The 22,472-nt window shown below is 39.3% G+C and overlaps 1 protein-coding gene across 6 annotated transcripts in view; it reads right to left on the bottom strand.

Annotated features, from left to right (window-relative positions):
• Positions 1–22,472, bottom strand: part of dock4 (dedicator of cytokinesis 4) — a 366,243-nt gene that overhangs the window by 159,136 nt on the left and 184,635 nt on the right. For all 6 annotated transcript variants that reach the window (XM_063057889.1, XM_063057890.1, XM_063057892.1 and 3 more), the window contains exons 13-17: positions 15,993–16,118; positions 8,914–9,038; positions 5,043–5,205; positions 2,156–2,262; positions 1,335–1,476 (exon numbers count right to left, since the gene is read on the bottom strand). In XM_063057889.1, the coding sequence (XP_062913959.1) occupies positions 1,335–1,476; positions 2,156–2,262; positions 5,043–5,205; positions 8,914–9,038; positions 15,993–16,118 (663 nt within the window). The remainder of the gene's footprint in view (positions 1–1,334; positions 1,477–2,155; positions 2,263–5,042; positions 5,206–8,913; positions 9,039–15,992; positions 16,119–22,472) is intronic.

Below are 22,472 nucleotides of genomic sequence, written 5' to 3'. Positions count from 1 at the left end.
ATGCATTTATCTGCCAAATCATCCTGCTTCTACCCTCACTGGCGCATAGCACAGGCAGCAGACCAGAAATTACTACCCTGGAGGTCCTGTTTATCGGCTTTCTACCAAGTTTTCTAAATTTTCTCTTCAGGACCTCTTTGAATTTCTTTCCTGTCATTGGTACCAATATGTACCAAGACATCTGGCTGCTCTGCCTCCCCCACCCACTCTAAAATTCTGTGGACACAATCCGAGACATCCCTGACCCTGGCACCAGGGAGGCAACGTACCATCTGGGTGTCCCGTTCATGTCCACGGAATCTCCTGTCTTTTCCTCTGACTATTGAATCCCCCATCACTATTGCTCCCTTCTTCCTCCTCTTTCCCTTTTATACCATGGACCCATGCTCAGTGCTAGTAACCTGGTCTTCTGTGGCATTCCCCTGGGAGGCCATCCTCCACAACAGTATCCAAAAGGTAAACCTATTATTGAGGGGAATGGCCACACAGAGGTGCTCTGCGCTGACTGCCTATCGCATTTCCATTATCTCCTGACAATCACCCAGCTACTCGCCTCTGCAACTTCAGGGTGACTACATCTCTTTAATTCTGATGGATAATCTGCTCACTCTCCCGTACCAGCTGAAGGTCATCCAGCTTTGCTCCAGATCCCTAACACGGTCTTCAAGGAGCTGCAGCTGGATGCACTTCACACAGATGTAGTTCCCCGGGAGACTCTGGATCTCCCATTTCTCCAACATCTGGCAGGAAGAACACATAATGGCCATTTACTGTACTAGGTACAGTAAGAGGGAAAAAAATGGGAACTTTAACAGAAACTTCCTGAAGCTTCCTTTGAGCCAAAGCCCGACACTCCCACTCTCAGCACAGGCCTACCCCCGACAACGGCCGCCCCGCTGGTCCTTTCTGTACTTTTTATTTAATTCATTGTGCTCTGCTCCTGATACTGACAGGGCTGCCGGAATGAGCCCAAACACTCATGATGCTCTCCTTTGAAGCAAAGGACCTGTGAGAAACTTTGTCGCTGTGATCTCCTCCCGCCGCTAACTGGGCCGCTGTCAACTTTACAGCCACAGTTCTGTGGGCCATGGCATGGCAAAAATGTGCAATTTCAGTCATTCATGATGTACAGGTCCCTTGCAATGAGAACTAATTCCCTTCAGGAAGTCAATGTAACTTAGGAGTTGCAAATTCTAGAGTCATCCCCTTCAGCACTGTTTGAACTTTTTCCACACTGACAATGGATAGAAACTGAGTCCCAAGCATCACAAAATCAAATGAAAATTTTTTAAAGTAGAAAATCTATTTATTGCACATGGAAAACATCTTCTCACCATTCTGAGTGAGCTTAGTGGAACACAGAAATGATGAGATCCAAAATGTCTCCTTGGAAGCTTTAACTGGCTGATTGTTCCCTTTACAATAATGAAGTTTGAGGTAGCGAGTAGGATCCTGAAAGTTTGTGCTTTCTTCACACTGAAAAATAAAAGCATGAGTTTTGTCTGACTTACCATTCACATTAAAATAACTTACATTATTCTCAAATTTGACTAGAACTTGCAGCATTTTAGGTCTTGCAGACAGTTCATTTACTGCAGATTTATGTCTGAGTAGCCAAAAAGTAGTGTAAGCATTTAATTAATGAATCTGTACCTAGGTTAGGAACTCATAACTGTATGATGGGATATATTAGTAAAATAGAATTAATCATTTGGTTTTATACATCTACACACAATGTCACCAGTTCTGGAAAACTGATATATTAAAATGTTAAATCCTGACAGGTGTGCTGGGATTTCACCAACAGTGCCTTCCAGTAATGATTTTGCCAAATAGTTAAAGGGATATGACGAGGCATATGAGGAAATGGTGATTGCCCAAACCAGTGCCAATGATTCTACAATAACTAACTCTGCCTTAGGGGGAAAAATAACAGCTCCATACAGCAACCACTTGAACAAGATGTCAGCAGGCAAATGAGTCAATGGTTACAAGTCTGATCCGCTGTGACTAAGGCTACGCCAACAAAAAACAAACAGGCAAAACTACTATTTATAGAACCTTGTCTCATACATTACTTAATAATCCACAAAAAGACGTATGATAGCTTACTCTTGATACCCAGTTATTTAGATGAACTCAAAGAGCAATTTACCTTGTGGACCAAGAGCTCATGAATACCATCTGGTAATGTTCTGCCATCTTCTTGCATCAGTGGAACAAAGGAGAACCCAAAAAGTTTTCTCTCTCCTTTTTCTTTTGCTGAAAACAAGGACAATTAAATGCTGTAATGAAGGATCCGCCAGCCAATGATTGTGCAATCAAATCACTATAAAAATACTCAAGGAAAATTCAGTCGAAATCTTATTTGAAAATAACAAGTAATAAAGGTAAAAAATAAGGGAGCTTACAGGGATCACAAATATCATTCAGGAAATCTTAAATATTCTCTCTCGAGGGCAGTACTGTTACTAAAATTCAACCAGCCTTTAATCCACTTTGCAATTCCACAGGATTTAGTTAGTTGATCCACAATCAATGACAGTGTATTAAGATCTCATTTTCATGGTTTCTCTTGTACTTGACAACAGATCCAAGATGCATAGTTTAATTGCGTGTTTAGGTAGTGATGCTGGTTGAGAAACGGCGCATGGCAAACAACATCACATTCCACAAACACAAATCATCATTGTGATAAGCAACACACATCAAAGTTGCTGGGGCCAGGCAGCATCTCTAGGAAGAGGTACAGTCGATGTTGAGTCCTGACGAAGGGTCTCAGCCCATAACGTCGGCTGTACCTTTTCCTAGAGATGCTGCCTGGCCTGCTGCGTTCACCAGCAACTTTGATGTGTTTTGCTTGAATTTCCAGCATCTGCAAAATTCCTCGTGTTTACATCATTGTGATAACTTGGGTCCTGCCAAAGCAGCATTGTACCAAAACCACTGTTTCCACATCAATGAAAGAACCATTTGATTAATGCAACTCATCTTGCAAAAAGTCGCTCATGATTGATACTATGATATTAAGGCAAATGCATCATGAATAAGAGTCATTCCCAGTTTAGTAACAGATATAAATGTATAATAAATGCATTTATGATTTGTATAAAAAGGTCAATTATTTTGTTTTTATTTGGGAGGACTGCAGCACTACAATTTACGGATATTGCTGTTGTTAAATGCAAAACCAGGTTCAGTTGTGAAACAGCTTCACCATGCAGTTACCTTTAGAAAATCAGCACATTCACAGATCATGCGACGCAGTTTTATTTAGATTTGGAGAGATTAAAATGGTATATTCCCAAAATAGAATTTGAAGTTCTTCTAAGTGCCAAACTGATTATTCACCCTCCCCCTCTATATAACATGATGCAAATGAGATGAAGAATCATTGCTACATTGGTGAGCGCATAATTTGTCCTTTACTGTTTTTGTTTCTCCATTCAAAACAAAATCTACGGTCAATATAGGCAAGGGAAGTAGATGTACACATGCTAACTATTTTTAAATTATCAGTAGCACTATTTTACCTACAAAAATATGGCTCTAGTCATTTAGCCTTCATCACCCTAATAATGAGGAGATTTATAAAAAGAAAGAGCCATGTGAACAATATACATTTTGTCTGTAGCTTTTCATTTTAAAGGTACAGGCTCATCTGAAAGTGATTTTAATGGCACAAAATTAACTGAAAATAACCTAATTAGCTCACTGAATTTGGAAATCAATGTTCATATTCATTTTACCCTATTATTGTACACTATACAATCTTAAGTAATTTCATAATTAATCAGGTCACCACTGATTTTGGTTGGAACAAATTTAAAAAGCCATTAACCTTTAACAGATAATAAAGGCAAGAGATTCTGCAGATGCTGGAAATTTGCCTCTCATTCACCTCCTCTCTCAACTCCGTTCAGGGCCCCAAAGTCCTTCCAGGTGAGTCAACATTTCACCTAGTCTCCTCTACGCTGGTGAGATGTAACAAAGACTGGAATCCGTTTTTGTCAAACACCTTGTCTCCACCCACAAACATGACTTCCCGGTGGTTAACCGTTAATTCCAATGCAATCCCCATTCCCGACACATCGGTCCATTGCCTCCTCTCGTATCATGATGAGGCTACTCTCAGGTTGGAGGAGCAACACCTCACATTCCGCCTGGGTACCCTCCAACCTGATGGCATGAACATCAATTTCTCTAACTTCCGGTAATTCTTCCTCCCACTTCCCTCTTCTTCTTCCCCAATCTGGCTCCCCTTCTTCCTCTTTCTCACCTGCCTATCACTGCTCCCTGGTGCCCCTCCTCCTTCCCTTTCTCCCATGGTCCACTTTCCTCTCCTAGATTCCTTCTTCTTCAGCCCTTTACCCTTTCCACCTACCAGCTTCCAGCTTTTCACTTCATTCACCCCTTCCCTACCCATTCATGCTTCACCCATCACCTTCTAGCTTGTATTCCTTACCCTCCTGCAACCTTCTCGAAGAAGAGTCTCAGCCCGAAACAGTGCCTGTTTCTTTTTCCATAGATGCTACCTGACCTGCTGAGTTCATCCGGTATTTTCTGTAGGTTACGCTACAACCTTTAACAGATATTCAAGTTATTCTTGGAATCAAATGATAACTTAGTCCAGTGGTCCCCAACCACCAGGCCTTGGACCGGTACCAGGCCGCAAAGCATGTGCTACCGGGCCGCGCGGAAACGATACGATTTGGTGATATGAGTCAGCTGCACCTTTCCTCATTCCCTGTCACGCATTGTTGACTTGAACACACCCCCCACCCCCTGTCGGCCGGTCTGCGGTGCAAAAAAGTTTGGGGACCCCTAACTTAGTCTACAAAACTACTTTGCCAAACATTGCCCATAATTTGAAATATGTGAAAGGGAAGAATAAGCAGAGAGATTTTATATATTTTAACTGATTCTTCTGCAGACCACCCATGTTATATCAGACATTTTTGTTTAATTTCACACATGCAGATCACCATGATCACAGTACTCGGGCTATTCAGAGTACAAGTCAATGATGTAACAATGCTTACTGGAACAGTGCCTGAATTCCAGGCGGATGTGTGCACCCCTAAATTTATCCACGGGAATAGGAAGCTTCAGCAGCTCACCCCATCTGGGGCTATTGTTGTGATAAAGCACAAATGAGTGATGCTCACTCACTGGCACTTCTCCAGATCCTAGTGAAATACAATCCTGTGGGAGGAAGGAAAAATGTTTTCAAGGTCAAGGAAGTGTGAAGCTTGTACATTTCTGCCCATAAAATAGGAACACAACCCTATAAAATGCAGCAGAATTCAATTTATAAAATACAACCAACAGAAAACCAGTTGCAGAAAGCATGAACAGCAAGCAATAAAACAGGCTCTCCTGGCATTTTAATGAAAATATATTGAGTGTCACTATTTGTTTAATCCTTTTACTGAGTTATAGAGCAGCTTATAATAAATACCACATTCATGTAACATGAGGTATCTTATTAAACACAATTAACATGCTATAGTTGCCTGAGATAATTCAACTCCATTTTGGATTTAATGATGAGAAATAAACTTTAATTATTTAATAATCCAATAGTAAAGTAACACCCAGTGATCACTAAGTGGTAATATATAGCATTACACGGAGGAGGAAGAAATGAAATCTTAAACTAAGCGTTGAGCCTTAAGTACTGCTGATATTGGTGAGATTAAGCAGAAATTGGCCACAAAAGACTGGGCAGAACTATTAACTGATGAGCAGTGGGAGATAGATAAATAAATAATTGGTACAATAAAAGACAGACACAAACCCCTAAAGGGCAAGATATCCACTTGTGTAATTAAGCAATCAAGGTGAACAAGCAAAATGATATGATTAAACTAAACATCTTTGAAATAAAGCAAAGAACACATATTCCTCTGGACAGAAAGTGATACAAATTGCAGTATATGCATGCAAGGTGGGCATGAAAAAATACTGAGTGATATCAAAAAGTTATGTGAAGCGTCTGTACAAGTAAGTTGAGAGGCAAAGGTTAGCAATGACCAATGCAAGCAACACGATAAATGGAATCAACAAAATTCTGTTAAACAACTAATTTACATTGTTTTCACATTGGATGATAAGGATAAAATAAAAATGAAAGTTCAATCAAACATTGAAATATGCAGAAGCTGGAATTCTAAAATCAAAACAGAAAATGCTGTAAATATTCAAAAGACCAAGAGGCAGTGCAGGGAAAATAAATAAAGTTAATATTTTAGGTTGAAGATCTTTTGTCAGATCTTGGAGGGAGACAAAAGCTCATTAGACTGCAGCGTTCGGGGGGGGTGGAATATCCAATTGGGTGAAAGTGGGGTGACCATAAAAATAATTGGTAAATAAGTCTTATCTGGTCATTATGAAAATAGAAGCTGTTAGAGAGTGCGAATTTGCATAAAGAATATAGGAGTTATAAAATGTTGGGCAGGAAGACAGGTCTAACAGGTTAGGCTAGACATCTCCCCCACTCCCAGAGGTAAAAGAAGAAGAAAAAAACAATCTAAGCTAATATCATAAATGGATGACTGATACAGACGGAAATCAAGTCACCCCCCAATTGTATGGCTCAATATTTTATTTCACAACTAATAGAATTAATTTGTCCAGTACTTTCTTGTCTCTGGATTTTCTCTACCTGCTCCCTTTCACTCAATAATCAGAAACTTTTTTAAAGATCATCCATATGGTCACTGTATCAGAAACATCCCTGCCTTCCCCACTTTCCCCAAAGCTTAACAAGTTTCTTTTGTCTCCTTCCCCCTTTGGACAAAGGGTATTCAAAGTTTGTTTCATTTCCCACAGATACAGCACGGTCCCTTGAGTGTTTCCACCATTTTCTCTTTTTAATTAAAGAACTAATAAAATTAAAAACACTTCAGAAAAACTTTCAGAAAAGGCACAGAAGTTACCAGGATCAGAACATGTCTGTCACTCCAGAAAATGAAGCGACGTCATTGGCTTACAGTGGAATTCCCCAAAAGGTAAGAGCAAAGTGCAGAAATGATGTGTCAGAACTCACAAACGAGTGCTGGCACTGAGAGGCAACCCTTTCCGTCAGATCCTTCGTACAGCATTGGGACCTCAGTCCCACCATATTTTGCCCTTGTGGTAGCTGCAGATGTTGAAAGCAATGCACATGAAGTGCTTGAGGAACTCAACAAGTCAGGGAGCATCTCTGGAGGGAAATGAACAGTCAGCACTTCTGGCCAAGACCCTTAACATCACTTCCCTCCAAAGATATTGCCTGATCTGTAGAGATCCTCCGGTGTTTTGTATGTGTTGGTTGTGATGACTGTGGAACGACTAGCACTGTGGACTCTCTGATGCAGTCCTCCTTGTGGACTGAGCAGTTGCTTAAGACGTGTCTGTGAACTATTGGTTATTCTTATGGACATATATGGAGACAAATATCAACCGCTGCAGGAAGGTCATCAACTCGGTCTGCCCTAAACCCTTTGATCTTCCAGTGCAAGGAGGAGTTTACAAGTGAACGCCGCCATAGACTAGGTTTGAAGATGCAGCAGTATGTGCCTGGGGATGCACTGAAGCCTGGTGCAGCCACTATAAAGGCTCTAAGGGATAGGACCACAGACTAGCAACCTGCCACCACTAGACAGTGAAGGACTGGGCCAGTGAAATGGTCTCTCAAAAGCTTCATGGTTTCCTTGTCAAAGGAAGAAACATGTGTGGCAATGACCCATTGTAAAACAATGCCTTGAACTAAATATACAAATGTAGCAGTGAGAAACACGTCCCAATTGTATTAGCTGTACAGAAGAAAATATACTTTTGAAATAGTAGAAAGACACAATCTGCATGCAAATGGACAGGACATGACTGGTGCTGTTCAGTGGGGAATTAAAATACAGACACGGCTTTTCATTGTGTGTAGACTACTCTGAAGTTAAAAGACAAAGCTGTACATTAAAGTTTGTTAATCATGCCAAGTTATGTGCAAGATAGAGCTAGATGGGTGCAAGGATTGAAGAAAATATAGGAAGTATGAATTAGCAAAGATATGGAGAGTCAAAGTACAAAAAACCTGAAATCTTGTGGCAAGAACAGAAAAGGAATTTAAAAATAACAATGTAATGGTGGTTTTTAAATCTCAAATGTGTTGGTCTACCTAGGGACCACAGCCCTGCAGATATTCAATTCAACACATCTCAGGAAGAGCTTAACGGCCTTGGAGGGAATGAAGTAGAGTTTCACTAGAATGATTGAGTCCAAAATAGTTAAATTGCAAGTTCAATTTCATGCACAAGGCCAGTGCTGCTTTTGCATGGAAATTTATGAGGTGATCTAACAGAAATATCTAAGATGATCAATTGAAACATTCAGCAAGCTACTTCTCTGGCTGGGGTAGCCCAGCACAAGGGAGCTTGGCCAAATGGACTGAATGACAGTGAGTACATTTGGACAGCACAGTTAAAAGGCAGAGAATATTAGGAATCTTTATCGTTGAAAACATTGTTGAAACTAATAGACATGTCCTGTTGGAATAGATGTATTTTTGACAGACAATTAAACAAGTACATGGAGTTAAATTAGACATCATCTAAATGAATAAGGTAAGAGATTTGATGAGGTGAAATGCCTACACCTGTTCCTATGTTCTTTGATTCCCTTTCTATCTTTGTGTGCCCGGCTTCCCCTCTCAAAATTGGTGAGGAACAGGCAGCCATTGTGGAGCCGATAATGGGAACAGGACAACCCAGGGCACAATTCACATTCGTATCAATGTTGTTGTCAATCTTGACACAAAACACTTCCCATCCTCCCCTTCTAAAATACAACTATCGTAGCAGGTCATTGTGGAAAATATAATACTTAAATTGTTTAAAGAGAACAAAAAGGAGTAAGGATAGAATCTTTATTTACCTTTAATACCTGCCCCTCACTATCTAAAACATACATTGTTACTTCCACATTCCTGGCCACACTCTTGCCTCCTTTCTCGTATTCCCCTCGCTCCAATGTTATGTATAGGTCATTTCTGATGTCACCTGAGTAACAGAAAATATTCTGTATTAAGAAATACATTACAATGTTCTTTAAAAAATTGATTTTTGTCACTTTCTTCTAAGCCTGCCCAGGGATCATACAAAATTGTATATCACCAAAGACAGGCAAGCTCCAAAACACAGAAAATATTTCCTCTGACTCTCAGTAAAGAAATTGATTTCTAGAATTTTAAGGAACATTTCATTAGCACATCACTCATAAAACAGTTATAAGTAGCATTTATGAGACAAAAATTTAATTGTGATAATCAATTATACATGAGTCATGGGTTATTCAATTAATGCACACATTTCATCGCATTTCATGTTATATAATGGAAAAACCTGTGAAAAACAAAACATGCAGGCCAAGGACAATCCAATTGGTAGCCCTTTCAGGCAACTGAATGACTATGTAAAGTGCAATTCTGACTCCTATGCAATAAACTGGGAAACAGTTCTGTTGCAGAAGACCTTTGCATCCACAAAATGATGAAATTATTTGTGCATGAATTATTAAACATTGGTGTGTGTCAAATAATACATTTATAGCAAGGTGGGAATTTGAAATCACCTCATACTGGATGCAAAATGAATTCACTGCATTCTCCCCAGAGTCGTAAAGCTTCTGTTCCAAATGTTTACTTACCTTTCCTTAAAAGCTACTCTGTCTTGTGCCACTCCATGTGACATAGCACTGTAATCTTCACATTGTCTAGTTTTTCTCCAAAAATAATTTATCCAAAAATGTAAAATTTCTCCAAAGCACCCTGCTGCCTCTCGGTTTTAAAGCTTTGTCACCTTGACATGAACTCAACAAGAAAACAATATTTTACTATTCCTTTTAACATAATTGGTGGTAATTTAAGGAGCAATACTCTGTCTCTCTTCAGAACTGTCTGCTCCAGTGGAAGTAGTCTCAATAAGTAGTCGTTCAAAATTAATGAATTCCCATGCTTCCATCAGCCCAATTAATCCATGCTGAATTTTCTCAACCATTTTAAGCCCTTCATTTACATGAGGTGCTAAGTCGTAATGATATTGTTATTATTCTGTATCCTAACCATTACTTCACTCCAATGTTGCTTTCAATAATATTCTGAACTCTCGTTTCTGTAAATGGGCCAAATTTTTGCTACCATTCCAAACAAAATTCACCACGATCAGCCATTTGAAACCACAGCAAAACCCCGACCTCCTCGTGTGCTCCTTGCCTGTGGTTCAAAGTTCTAAATTCAAAGATTAAAGTAGAATTATTATCAAAGCCCACACATCACCATATACAATCCTAAGATTCATTTTATTGTAGGTATTTACAGTAGATACAAAGAAACACAACAAAATCAATGAAAAACTACACACAAAGACAGACAACCAGTGTAAAGTATGAGAAATTGTGGGGTGGGATCGATAGATAGATAAATGACATTGAAAACACGAGTTGGAGAGTCCTTCAAAGTGAATCCATAGGTTGCAGAATCAGCTCAATGTTGTGGTTGCCTGGATAGACAGATGGATTGAGAATCCTAAAAGTTTGCTTCACACAGCACGTAGGGACAGTGTTTCATCATACTTAGATCATACTGCCTCTCTGATTCTGTACCAGATTTGGGCTAATGCAGGATCTAAAACTCCACTGATTTTAATGATCTTAGTTACATTGTTGATTTGGAAGCAAAGGGGAAAGTAATTGTTTATTTTAATTGTTTCATTTTACAAACCATAGATATCTTGGGTGTTTCTGGTTCAATTTTTATTTGTTAGGATTATTTACAATGCCCAGGCATTTAAAAACCAAAAATCCATCACGTTTTACAGCTGGCATTGCCAGCTGTTACTGCAGCACTGGAGACCCTGTTACTATTAAGATCAAGTTGCCAGACTCTAAATTGGCCATCTACCTTCAACCCAGGTAAGTACTGGCATTGCAGGGTCACAGGTAAGGAGCTGTGATTTGGATCATTGTTTTCAACAATTGATATTTTAAGCTTTATATATCAGAATCCCTGAGTCTCGCTATCCCCATCTACATCATTTATATTTTTTGCATTTACTGCATCATGTAAGGTAACTTTCCAGTCTTTAATACCTAGAAATAAATATTGCGGTTCCTATTTTCTTGTTGGATATGAAATAAACTTGCATCTGATGTGGCATGAATGCAGCCTATAAAGCATTGGCCAATAGTCACCACCTGATATTATGCTGCAAGAGTTCAGATCCTTACTGATATTACATACCACCCCCACAAGACAGAAATCTTTTCCAACTACATTAACAGTACAGAACCTACATTTGTCTGCTCTGTGTCACATAATACAGTTAATTTACCAGTTAGCTTTGAATGCATAAATACCTTCTGTGAATTTTTAAACTCTCTCATATTATGCAAAATTCAATGGATAAAATTTGTCAGGAGGTATAGCTCCAATGCATCCCAAGTATAATATGCCCCAGATCTGTAATAATTAAAATGTATTTGCATATTTTACTGATAACAAGAATCCACTGCCCTCTATTGGTGGAAGTTATCATCTCATATTGGTTGAATGAATATCCTGTTTTTTTTTAAAGAGTTACACAAAAGGCAATAACTTCCATTGTGAGATCCACATGAAAATGTTCTTTGTTTCCCTGGATAACACCTGGTTGCTGAAACCCACTTTCAAACTCAGAGGAAGCCTCCTTATTGATACACTCCCATTTCTCACATCTGTCAGCATATAGTCCAGCAGGTGCTAACTTTGTAACTGCCTCTTAAAACTACACACCACAATATAAGCAATGTGATTCCAGTTTCCAGTGCTATGACTGAATGAAGGAAGCATGCAATGATAGGAGTGTGCTGGATTCTACCAGGGGCTCAGGTGATGTTGGAGAGGCTAATGAATATGTGCAGGAAGCAGGTTCTTTGAGCATGGAGATCATCCAGGGTTACACCCAAATTATAACAGGATATCTTTTATTATAGCCAAATGAGTTTAATGTTCACAAAGCCGTAATTGGCAAAAAAGGATATAGTACCTAACATATACAATAGAAACTAAAATAAAATCCCTTTCTTTAAACCCTACATTTCTAAGCTATTAGCAAATTTATCACATCTGGGAAGGCTCTTTGCCAGGCAAGTGATTTCAAAAAAAACGTTCCGAAATATGCTGTAAATGAAAATCCAAATTGAAAACCAAAATTCTTTTGCAGATGTTTATAAGACCATAAGCATTGGAACAGAATTAGGCCAATCAGCCCATTGAGTCTGCTCTGCCATTCTATTCCATGGCAGCTAATCTTTTCCTGGATAAAGGGTTCAAAACTGATCACAGTATTTCATTTCAAGAGCACGGGAATACAAGAATGTAATGCTGAGGCTTTAAGGCATTGGTCAGACTGCACTTGGGAGTATTGTGAGCAGTTTTGGGCCCCTTATCTGAAAAAAAAACAGGTGCTGGCATTGGAGGGGATCCAGAGGGGTTTCACAAAAATTATTCTGGAACAAAATGGATAACATCAGGAGTGTTTGATTGCTCTGGGCCTGCACTCGTTGGAGTTTGGAACAATGAGGAGAGATCTCATTGAAATCTATTAAATATCTATTTAGAACAGAGATGAGGAGGAATTTCTTTAACCAGAGGGAGGTGAATCTGTGGAATTCATTCCCACAGGCAGTTGTGGAGGCCAGATCTTTGGGTATATTTAAAGCACAGGTTGATTAACCAGTGCGTCAAAGCTTTTTACTTTGACTTAATTTGGTAACATCAGCAACAATGATACTTTTTTTCTGTTACATACAATTTGAAAAGTAAATTTTGAAGCAATTTAATGATGAAGTTGAGAGTGCAACTGGGACTTGTTGCGATCGGCTGTCATGGGCCATCCCCTTTGATGTCACAGATTAAGGTAAATTGCCACAATATACAAGACGGGGTTTAAAGGTAATATGGTGTAATCAAACAAATTCAACAAGATATTTTCTATAGTGGAGGAGGCTACGACCAGAGGACACAACCTCAGAATAGAAGGGTGTCCCTTTAGAACAGAGATAAGGAGGAATTTCTTTAGCTAGAGAGTGATGAATGTGTGGAATTCATTGCCACAAATGGCTGAAGAGGCCAAGTCATTGGATCTATTCGAAGCAGAGGTTGACAGGATCATGATTAGTCAGGGTGACAAAGATTATGGGAATGGAATTGAGAGGGATAATAAATCTGCCATGATGGAATGGCAGCATGAACTCAATTGGACATTTGGCCTAATTCTGCTCCTATGTCTTATGGTCCAAGTGTGGTCTGACCATTAATCAGCTTAATCACAACTTGGTAAAAGATGGTTTATAAATGCATGCTATTAAGAAAATAGAAACAGGAAAAACCTAACGTATTATTACACTCTATATCATGGCTATGATAGATGCCCCCCCAAAAAAAGGTGACTACTCATGGTAGTAATTCAAAAAGAAACTTTTTTTTTAGGTAGAAAACAAGATTTGGTAAGATAAAAGCAGTTGTTAGGTTGAGAGGAGATGAGGCACAATGGGTGTATTAAAAACAAAAGCCAAAATTATTTAGATCAATGAACAGCAAATTACAGACATTGGCAGAATATTCTGTGAATTACGTTCTGATGTTGGAGTCCTCAAGGAAGCTATCAACAGCTGGCCAAGATGCATAAATTCTTTAACACTTGTGCTTGGAAATACATTCCAATGACTGCACCAGGTTACGCCTCCATTCTAAAACATCTCTGTAGGTGGCTCATCAGAGAAGGGATTTAAATGCCAATGTAGAATTAATAATTACAATATCAGTTAATAGAGAATTAATAGCCAAGTGTGCTTGTCAATAATATTATACAGCATTAACAGGGATAAACATCTTAGTACAGTAGTAAGTTAGTATAAGAGGAACAAAAAAAAAGGAACAGGAATAATTCATTTGGTCTATTAAACTCGCTTGCCATTCAAAATATAGCAACCATATATTTTTAAGCACAGTACCATTAGTCAGTATTTGATACTCTCCAAAAAAGTATTTTCTACAAAAAAAACATTTTGACAGCAATGTATTATTCAAGAGAAGAAATGATGGTAAGTGACCAATAGTTAATGGAGTACTGAGCACAAAATGATTTTCCCAATAACAATGTGATAAAGATTAGAAATCCCAACTCTTTCACTTCTTCTCTTCCCAGCAACCAGGGACCCAAGCAGCTTTCTGGGCAAAGCAGCAGTTCACTTGCACCTTCAATCTACTGTTCTGGATTCGGTACTCATAATGTCATCTGCCTTCTCTCGATTGGCTGATCACTTGGTGGAACTTCTCTATTCAGTCAGCAGAAGCAAACCTGAGCTTCCTGATTCTGCTATTTTCGATCTCCATCTAACTCTGACTTGCCTGTGGCTTCCTGTACTGTTATAACAGAGCTCAGTGAAAGCTTGGGGAATAACACTTCAACTCTCTGGCCACATTACAGCCTTCTGAGCGCTATATCAAATTTGCCAACTTCATTTGACAAGCCTCATATGGTAGGCCGGTCCTGAAGGAAGGAAGGTAGGTTGTCAACCAATAAAGAACATAGATCAGTCAAAAAGCTGAGTGGAGAAATGGCAGATGCAGTTTAATCTGGACAAGTGTGAGGTGTTGTACTTTGGGAGGACAAATGCAAAAGTAAATGGTAGGACCTTTGGAGTAAAGCGGTATCTTATGTTACAAATTCACAGTTGCCTGAAAGTGGCAGCACACATGGATAGGGTGGTAAAGGTGGCATACGGCATGTTTACCTTCATTGGTCAAGGCGTTCAGTATAGAAATCCAGTATTCATTTGCAGCTATGTAAATCAGCTGTTAGGCTATTGAGTACTGTGCATAGTTCTGGTCTACACAGTACAGGAAGGATGTGGAAACTTTGGAGAGGTGTTTTTAAAGATTAATGTCACGGGCCTTGTGGCCCATCAGGCCAGTGCTTTGCTGGTTTCTGTGGCGTGAAGTGACTGAAAGTACGAGACTCCCCCCCCAGACAGGACTCCAGTCTATCGCAAGGTTAACCCCCAGAGAATGCCGGTACCCATTCTCAGCTGGGTAGACTGGAACATTGTGTGGTTAAGTGCCTTGCTCAAGGACACACACACAGCCTCAGCCGAGGCTCAAACCCACAACCTTCAGATCACTAGTCCAACACCCTAACCACTTGGCCACACTTTTGGAGAGGTGTAGGAAAGGTTTATCAGGATGTTGTCTAGATTGGAGTGCAGCAACCATAAGGAGAGGAGAGTCAAATTTTGTTTTGTTTTTTCTGGAGTGTTAGAGGTTGAGGGGCAATCTGATAGAAGTACATAAAATTATAAGAGGCATCAATACCCTCTCTCCTCCAGGGTAGAAATGTCAAATACTGAAGGGCAGAGGTTTAAGGTGAGAGGAGGAAAGCTTAAACAAGATTTGTGAAGCAGAAGATTTTTTTTTTAAAAAAAGGACAGAGAGACTGGTGGTGCCAGGAACATTGGTATGGTAGAAGCAGATATGACGCATATGTACAGATATGACAGTAGATATTACTAGATATTAGATATTACTCAAAGCAGATATGACAGCAGATATAACAGAGAGGACAACAGCTATTACTATTTACTACTTAAGAGACATTTAGACAGACAGGCAGTACATAGAGGGCTAAGGATCATGTGTAACTTTCAGTATAGCATTCCCTCAGTACTGTTCTTAAATGTCAGCTTTATGTACAAAAATCTGGAATGGGACTGGCACTTAATCCATTATAACATTAGCCTTTTTGATTCCTATGCACATGAATTATTTGATAATTCAAAGTCTTTAAAAATAAAGTTGTAAAACCCATAAATAATTTGTATATTCTGATGAGATTTTTCTTGCAATTTCTGTCCTATGAAAGCACTGTGGAGAAAATAAAATAGTTTCAGATTATCACTGGATTGCATTTCAAACCTACCTGGCATTATAATATCTGAGAAGCCTAATTTTCTGGTGATCGCCACACCTCTTGTAAACAAAACCGGGTACTCCCTTCGGATCTGATCAATGTCTCCATGTAGCAACTGTAGTGCCACAGATAAGCCTTGAACCAAAAACAGATAAATAACAGTTTGAAATTTTGTGGAAAGAAAATCTTCTGCAACCAAACAACAGTTAAAATCAGCTGGATAACAACACAAAACATTATGGATACCCAAGATCAGTAAAAATAATAAACAGTTTCTGTCAACTTGCTTCAATGACTTCAATCATTATTTTGTTATGGAAAGCAGTAAGAATTGTGCATTTTACTGTTCAGACCAGTTATCACACGGAGTTCGTTCTACTGTTCCTTCTTGCGAAGTTAACATTTATTCAATGCAATTCAAGTTTTTGAAAGACAATACCCCTGAACTGAAGACAACAGCTTTCTGCTTTACTGTGATCAATCTCTGCACTGCAACTAAAGCGTGCTACTATTGACCAGGTCTATGAAAACAGCTTTGTTCAGAACTAAAATGGTCTGTTTAAATAAACTTCAAAATATGATGCACTATTGAGTATACCAAGGAGAAATCTTAAATATCTGTGGTCTACATCTATTTTATAATTTATCACAGCTTAAGAATCTGTAAACCTAATACAACCCTCATTAAGCAAAGAAACCATTGACTTTGTTACCTTATGGAAAAAATCTGTACCAAATACACAGGAAAGGGCCAAAGAAAGCAGTCTTTACTTCCGTCAAAGACATGGTGCTGGATCCATAACCGCGTCACTCTTTAAAAAGTTTCCCTAATTCTAAGAGTGCTAAGTGAAGTGAGACTGTGGTTTACCATTTTCTACAAGGTACAAGTCCGGTAAATGAAACTGGCACTGAGACATACACTGACACGGAAATAAAACATGTGCCACAGTACACAAGTAAATGATATTATGGGACTGAGAAAATATCCAAGAATGTGGTCCAACACACACATTACAGAAATCTGCTGATTGATCAAAGTAATGCTATATTTTCATTTAACTGAAGATCCATACGATATCTTGGGCAGCAATCCAAGATTAATCCTTAAATGACAGAATAGTCTTTCTCTGATAGCCATCGCCAATTAACTGGACTCTGGAAGCTTGTGCTCACGCCGTACTTTATTTACTTTTCACAAGGAGACCAACATGGCCCCTGCCAACACACTGCTCTGAAGTTTGAACCGAGAAATGCCATTTCTATACAAAATTGACTTGCAGTTACGGATATTAACCACTTGGTAAACTGTGCCTGTTCAAATTCCTTACTTGCAAGATCAATCGCCATTCACTACCTTGGTATTGTCCTTTTATACTATTTATTTTTATTGTAACTTATTTTGCAATGCCTACACTGTACTGCTGCCACAAAATAATAAACTTCATCACTTATGTTAGTGACAACAAACTTGATTCTGACTCTACAGTATAATTCCACTACACCCCTGGAGCAGCGGATCAATGACCAGCCAAGAGAGTAAGAGCCTGCTTATCAAATCGCCTTTGATGGTAGCTAAAGCTGGATGCACCCACTCAAGATCTTCGTGGTAGCTCTCTTTATGCCTCTGGCAAGTGGCTGCTAATGCAACTTCAGCTGCTAACTAATCTAACTACTGAATATAACCCTAGAAAAATACTCTCACAGGTGAAGTAAAGCTAATCTATATGCCTGTTCTTATTACGTTCTGGAACAAGTGATGAGATTTAATTTGTACAATACAGAGTGCAATCAATGCAGATAGATACTGATGTGTGCTATAGTATAAATAACTCACAATCAACACAAGTATTTCCTCTCCTTCACATTCCTACATTCCTAACTCATTCACATGATGAAAAGTCCAATCATTTGATTTTAATGTGCACCATACAAGTACAATTCATTCTAAAATTAGCAATGATGCTTGGCTCCCATGTTGGGGGGTGGGAACTATGTTAGCTTTTATAAGCAAGGACAATGGGTAATTTAACTTCACAAATGTGAGGCAGCAACCCCAGTAACCAGTACTTGTTTGATGAATGCAAATATGTCAATATGAGCACAAGATTCTGATCAATCACAAACAAGAGAAAATCTGAGATGCTGGAAATCAAAGCAATACACACTAAATGCTGGAGGAACTCAGCAGGCCAGGCAGCATCTGTGGAAAAGAGTAAACAGTGGACATTTTGGGCTGAGACCCTTCATCAGGACCAGAAAAAATGACATAAGGAGTCAGTGTAAGAAGGTGGTGGGAAGGAAGCAAGAAGTATAGTAGGTGATAGGTGAAACCAGGAGAGAGGGAGGGGTGAAGAAAAGAACTGGGAAGTCAATTGGTGAAAGAGATAAAGGGCTGGAGAAACAGGAATCTGCTAGGAGAGGACAGAAGGCCATGGAAGAAAGGAGCATGAGAGGGGAGTGATGGACAGGTAAGGAGATGAGGTGAGAGAGAGAAATGATAATGGGGAATGGTGAAGGGGGTTGAGGGGCAATTATCAGAAATTCGAGAAATCAATGTTCAATACCTTCGATATTGACCAGATCTGGTCAATACCTTCACTGTTTGATGTTCCCCATGAACTTCCACTCAATTTAGTGACTCAAGGAAAATATTACCCGTCAGTTTATGGTCAAAATGTTTCCTTCATTGCTGCCACCCTCTTTCTGATTGTAAACCCTGCAGGCTTGCAAGTATCATGTTTTCTTACAAGGTAAAAGGCGGCCATTTAGTCCATAAGAGATTATCTGCTCTCAAATCATTCTCAACTATTCCGTTCCCCCATTTATTTTCTCTATATAATAATCTATTCCATCATGCACCCATCAACTTCCCCCTGATTCTCCTAGTATCAGGATCAATCTACAGCCAATTAAGTGACTGATACATTTCCAAAATGTTGGAGGAAACTATAGATCTGAAGATAACCCAGTGGGCCCTTGGGAGAACAGGCAAACTCCACTCAAATGGGACACGGAGTCCAAGTCAAATCTGGGTTATGGAGCTGTGCAATAGCAGCTGTTCTCAGTTTGGGAGTTAGAAAATTTAGGAGAGACTGCCTAAATGGAAACAACACAAAGCAGCTGGTCCTGTTTCATTAATTAAGTATCTTTGATGAACTATTAAACTAGTGACCATTCCCTATCTATGAGGGTGAAAAAGGAAGACAGGCAGCAGAGACCAGACTACAACCCAATTAAGGGTTTAAGATTATTGTGAATTCTTGCAATGACTGGCCAATTAATGCAATGACCAACTCATTAACGAGTCAACAAATTTACTGTGGTAGATGGCAATGCAAAGATGGAATAAAATTCAGGTAAACGAATTTGGTAAATGTTAGTAAATGTTAAAACACACATGATGGGCTGAATGGTCTTCTCCAGCTTCTAATTCATATATCTATACATATCCCTATTAATGTTAATGCATGAAATATCTACAAGCACATTAAATACTTATATAGTTATAATATGTCACCACTAGAAAAACAAAATCAGCTCCAAAATTACAATAATCGTGTTCATCATAATTTGCCTCATGCCAAAAGTCAATGATGCCAAACAAGCCAAATGCTCAAAGGCTTCTTTTCCAGGAATCAACGCAATGGCCTCAGCTTGAAGGCAGCTTCCATGCTGGTTACCAACAGGGAGAGTAGCAGAGGACAGCAGCTATTGCTCCCTCACCATATGGCAAGCTATAACTAAAACAATCACTCCACATGAATTCCAAAAAAATGTTGCATTACAATGCATTGCTCAATAGAGATTATTAAACGTACTTTGAATGCAATAAAGCTGCAGGTGACAAAGGAATGCTTGAAGGACTTTCTTTGTAATTTTGCCAGAAGGCAGTGAAGCAATACGACTTAGATTTGAAGAGTATCCAGGAAACAAGATCAACGGATTCAAACTACTTAGAAAAATATGACCTAGCTTCAAAAGATTTCAGCATGGTGCTTGTTTACGTGAAATAGCTAGAGTGTAAAGGTGACATTAGATACACAGGAAGGTGGGTGTTGGGGAACTAGAAATTTATTATCAAGCCTGCTAACCATGATATCATCCTGCAAATAATGCATCTTCTATGACAGTAGCGGAACTGCCTTGTATTATGAACAAGAAGATTCTTTTATCTTTAGAATAAAGTCTGTGAATAATTTTCTGGAGTCCCCTTCAGCATAGTTTCATTTGGTGAGACTCTGAACACTCTTCTTGGGATACCAATCCTTCTCTTGGCAAACCAAGCTGATTTTAAAGAACATCTCAATGATTCCACACAAATGTAGAAATCCCAGAACATAATACTAAACAATATGCTTCTGCACCAGCTCTGAGATATTGAAAGCAATTTCAGTGTTTTAAGAGACTGAACAGGAATTGAGTTAGAATGAATAAGCAAAAAATCTGTTAGCATACTGTGAATACTTTCAGAAATGTGCAGCAAAGTAGAGAGATTAACAATGTGCATTCTGACTGATAGCATAAACAGCTGCAAGCAGTGCCACTGAGACTGCCGGACTTAGATGTTCCTGGTAAATATAGATCGTGAGGGGGAAATCTTCTTCACTCAGGGGGTTATGACAGTGTGGAACAAACTGCCAGTGCAAGTGGTGCATGCGAGCTCAATTTCAATGTTTAAGAGAAGTTTGCATATGTACATGGAAGGTAGGGGTATGGGGGGTTATGGTCCCTGTGCAGGTTGATGGGAATAGGGAGCTTAAATGGCTCAACAGAGACTTGATGAGCCGAAGACCTTTTTCTGTGCTGTACTTTTCTATGACTCTAAGGACAGCATGGATACAGAGACAGATAGCATGGTCAAAAGAAATTTGGAGTTGATGTAGTGACACTGCCTCTCAGCTCCACCGATGAGTTCAAGCCTGATCACTGGTGGTGTCTCTGTGGAGATTGCATGTTTTCCCTGAAACATGGGATGCCCATCCCCAGTGTTCCAGTTTATTCCCACATCCAAACGTGTGCAAGTTGGCAAGTTAACTGTCCACTGTGAATTGATACGTGTGCACCTAAGCAGTAGAACATAGGAGCTGATGACTGGAATGTGAAGAATGTAAAAATAGGAATAGTGTGGATGGGTATTTGATGGTCAACATGAAGCCAGTGAGCTGAAGCACATAAGGTTGCTAAGGAAAGCAAGGACAGGGATGAAGGTCGTCCTGGCCATTGAGGGTGGGACAGTACTGATAAATGTCATCAAGGGTACAAGGAAAGTTTGTGTTTTTCATTATTTAGGTCTCAAATATTCAGGGTTTTTTAGGCTTTTGAAATCACTAGTGAACAAGTGAAGTTGTAGGCAGGTGATTCTGCAAAAACAGAAGTGTACATGACGCTGCACTGGAGCAAAATGTTGACTTTTAGGTGATGATGGAATCTAGCTGACTGAAGATGATCACTGGATATATAAATATTACATGTTAAATACAAACAGCTGGTCAGGAACAGAAGCACTATTTCCCCCCAGGTCCAATGATATGTTGTTCCCAAGAGAGCTCTTCTCTCATCTGGGAATTCCTTCTCCTGATACCAGCAGTTCCGACCTCATTGGAAAATACAAAACAAATATTTGTTGGCACCTATAGATTTTCTCTGTTGGCATGCACCCTGTTCACCATCAATCCTTCGCCTCTATTTGAGAACTTTGATGTACTTTCTGTGTCCTCTCAGCCCCTTGCCTTCATTACACCCATGATGTGCAATGGTCCCATCCAAATGCAGGGGCTCCTGTTTTAAGGATGATTACTGTATTCTGCTTGCTGTCTAACCAAGGCAGTAACAGCTGGGCTAGAAATGGGAAACCTGATGGAAGCAATCCCAAATTGTCACAATTAAATGCACCTTTTTGATGGAACTATATTTATGTGACTGAACATTCATTTGCTACCAGTTTCACAATCTATTTAGGGTACCTAATTTAATGCTAGCATTTTATGCAAAATTGTGTTAGTTATGGAAAAAAGGTGAAATCAAATTCCTAGGCATTTACACCCACTGCAAAATACTAATTAAAACAATTTGATATTTGCAAAGCACATGATGATGATGATATAATGTTCCCACTTGGTTTATTCATCCTTTATCTAACAATTAGTCATAGTCATACTTTATTGATCCCAGGGGGAAATTGGTTTTCGTTACAGTTGCACCATAATAATAAATAGTAATAGAACCATAAATAGTTAAATAGTAATATGTAAATTATGCCAGTAAATTATGAAGTAAGTCCAGGACCAGCCTATTGGCTCAGGATGTCTGACCTTCCAAGGGAGGAGTTGTAAAGTTTGATGGCCACAGACAGGAATGACTTCCTAAGACGCTCTGTGCTGCATCTCGGAGGAATGAGTCTCTGGCTGAATGTACTCCTGTGCCCACCCAGTACATTATGTAGTGGATGGGAGACATTGACCAAGATGGCATGCAACTTGGACAGCATCC

The sequence above is a fragment of the Mobula hypostoma genome, chromosome 9 (assembly GCF_963921235.1).
Source record: "Mobula hypostoma chromosome 9, sMobHyp1.1, whole genome shotgun sequence".
NCBI lineage: Eukaryota > Metazoa > Chordata > Chondrichthyes > Myliobatiformes > Myliobatidae > Mobula > Mobula hypostoma.
The sequence above is the reverse complement of the archived record's forward strand: the minus strand, read 5'-3'. Positions and strand labels throughout refer to the sequence as shown.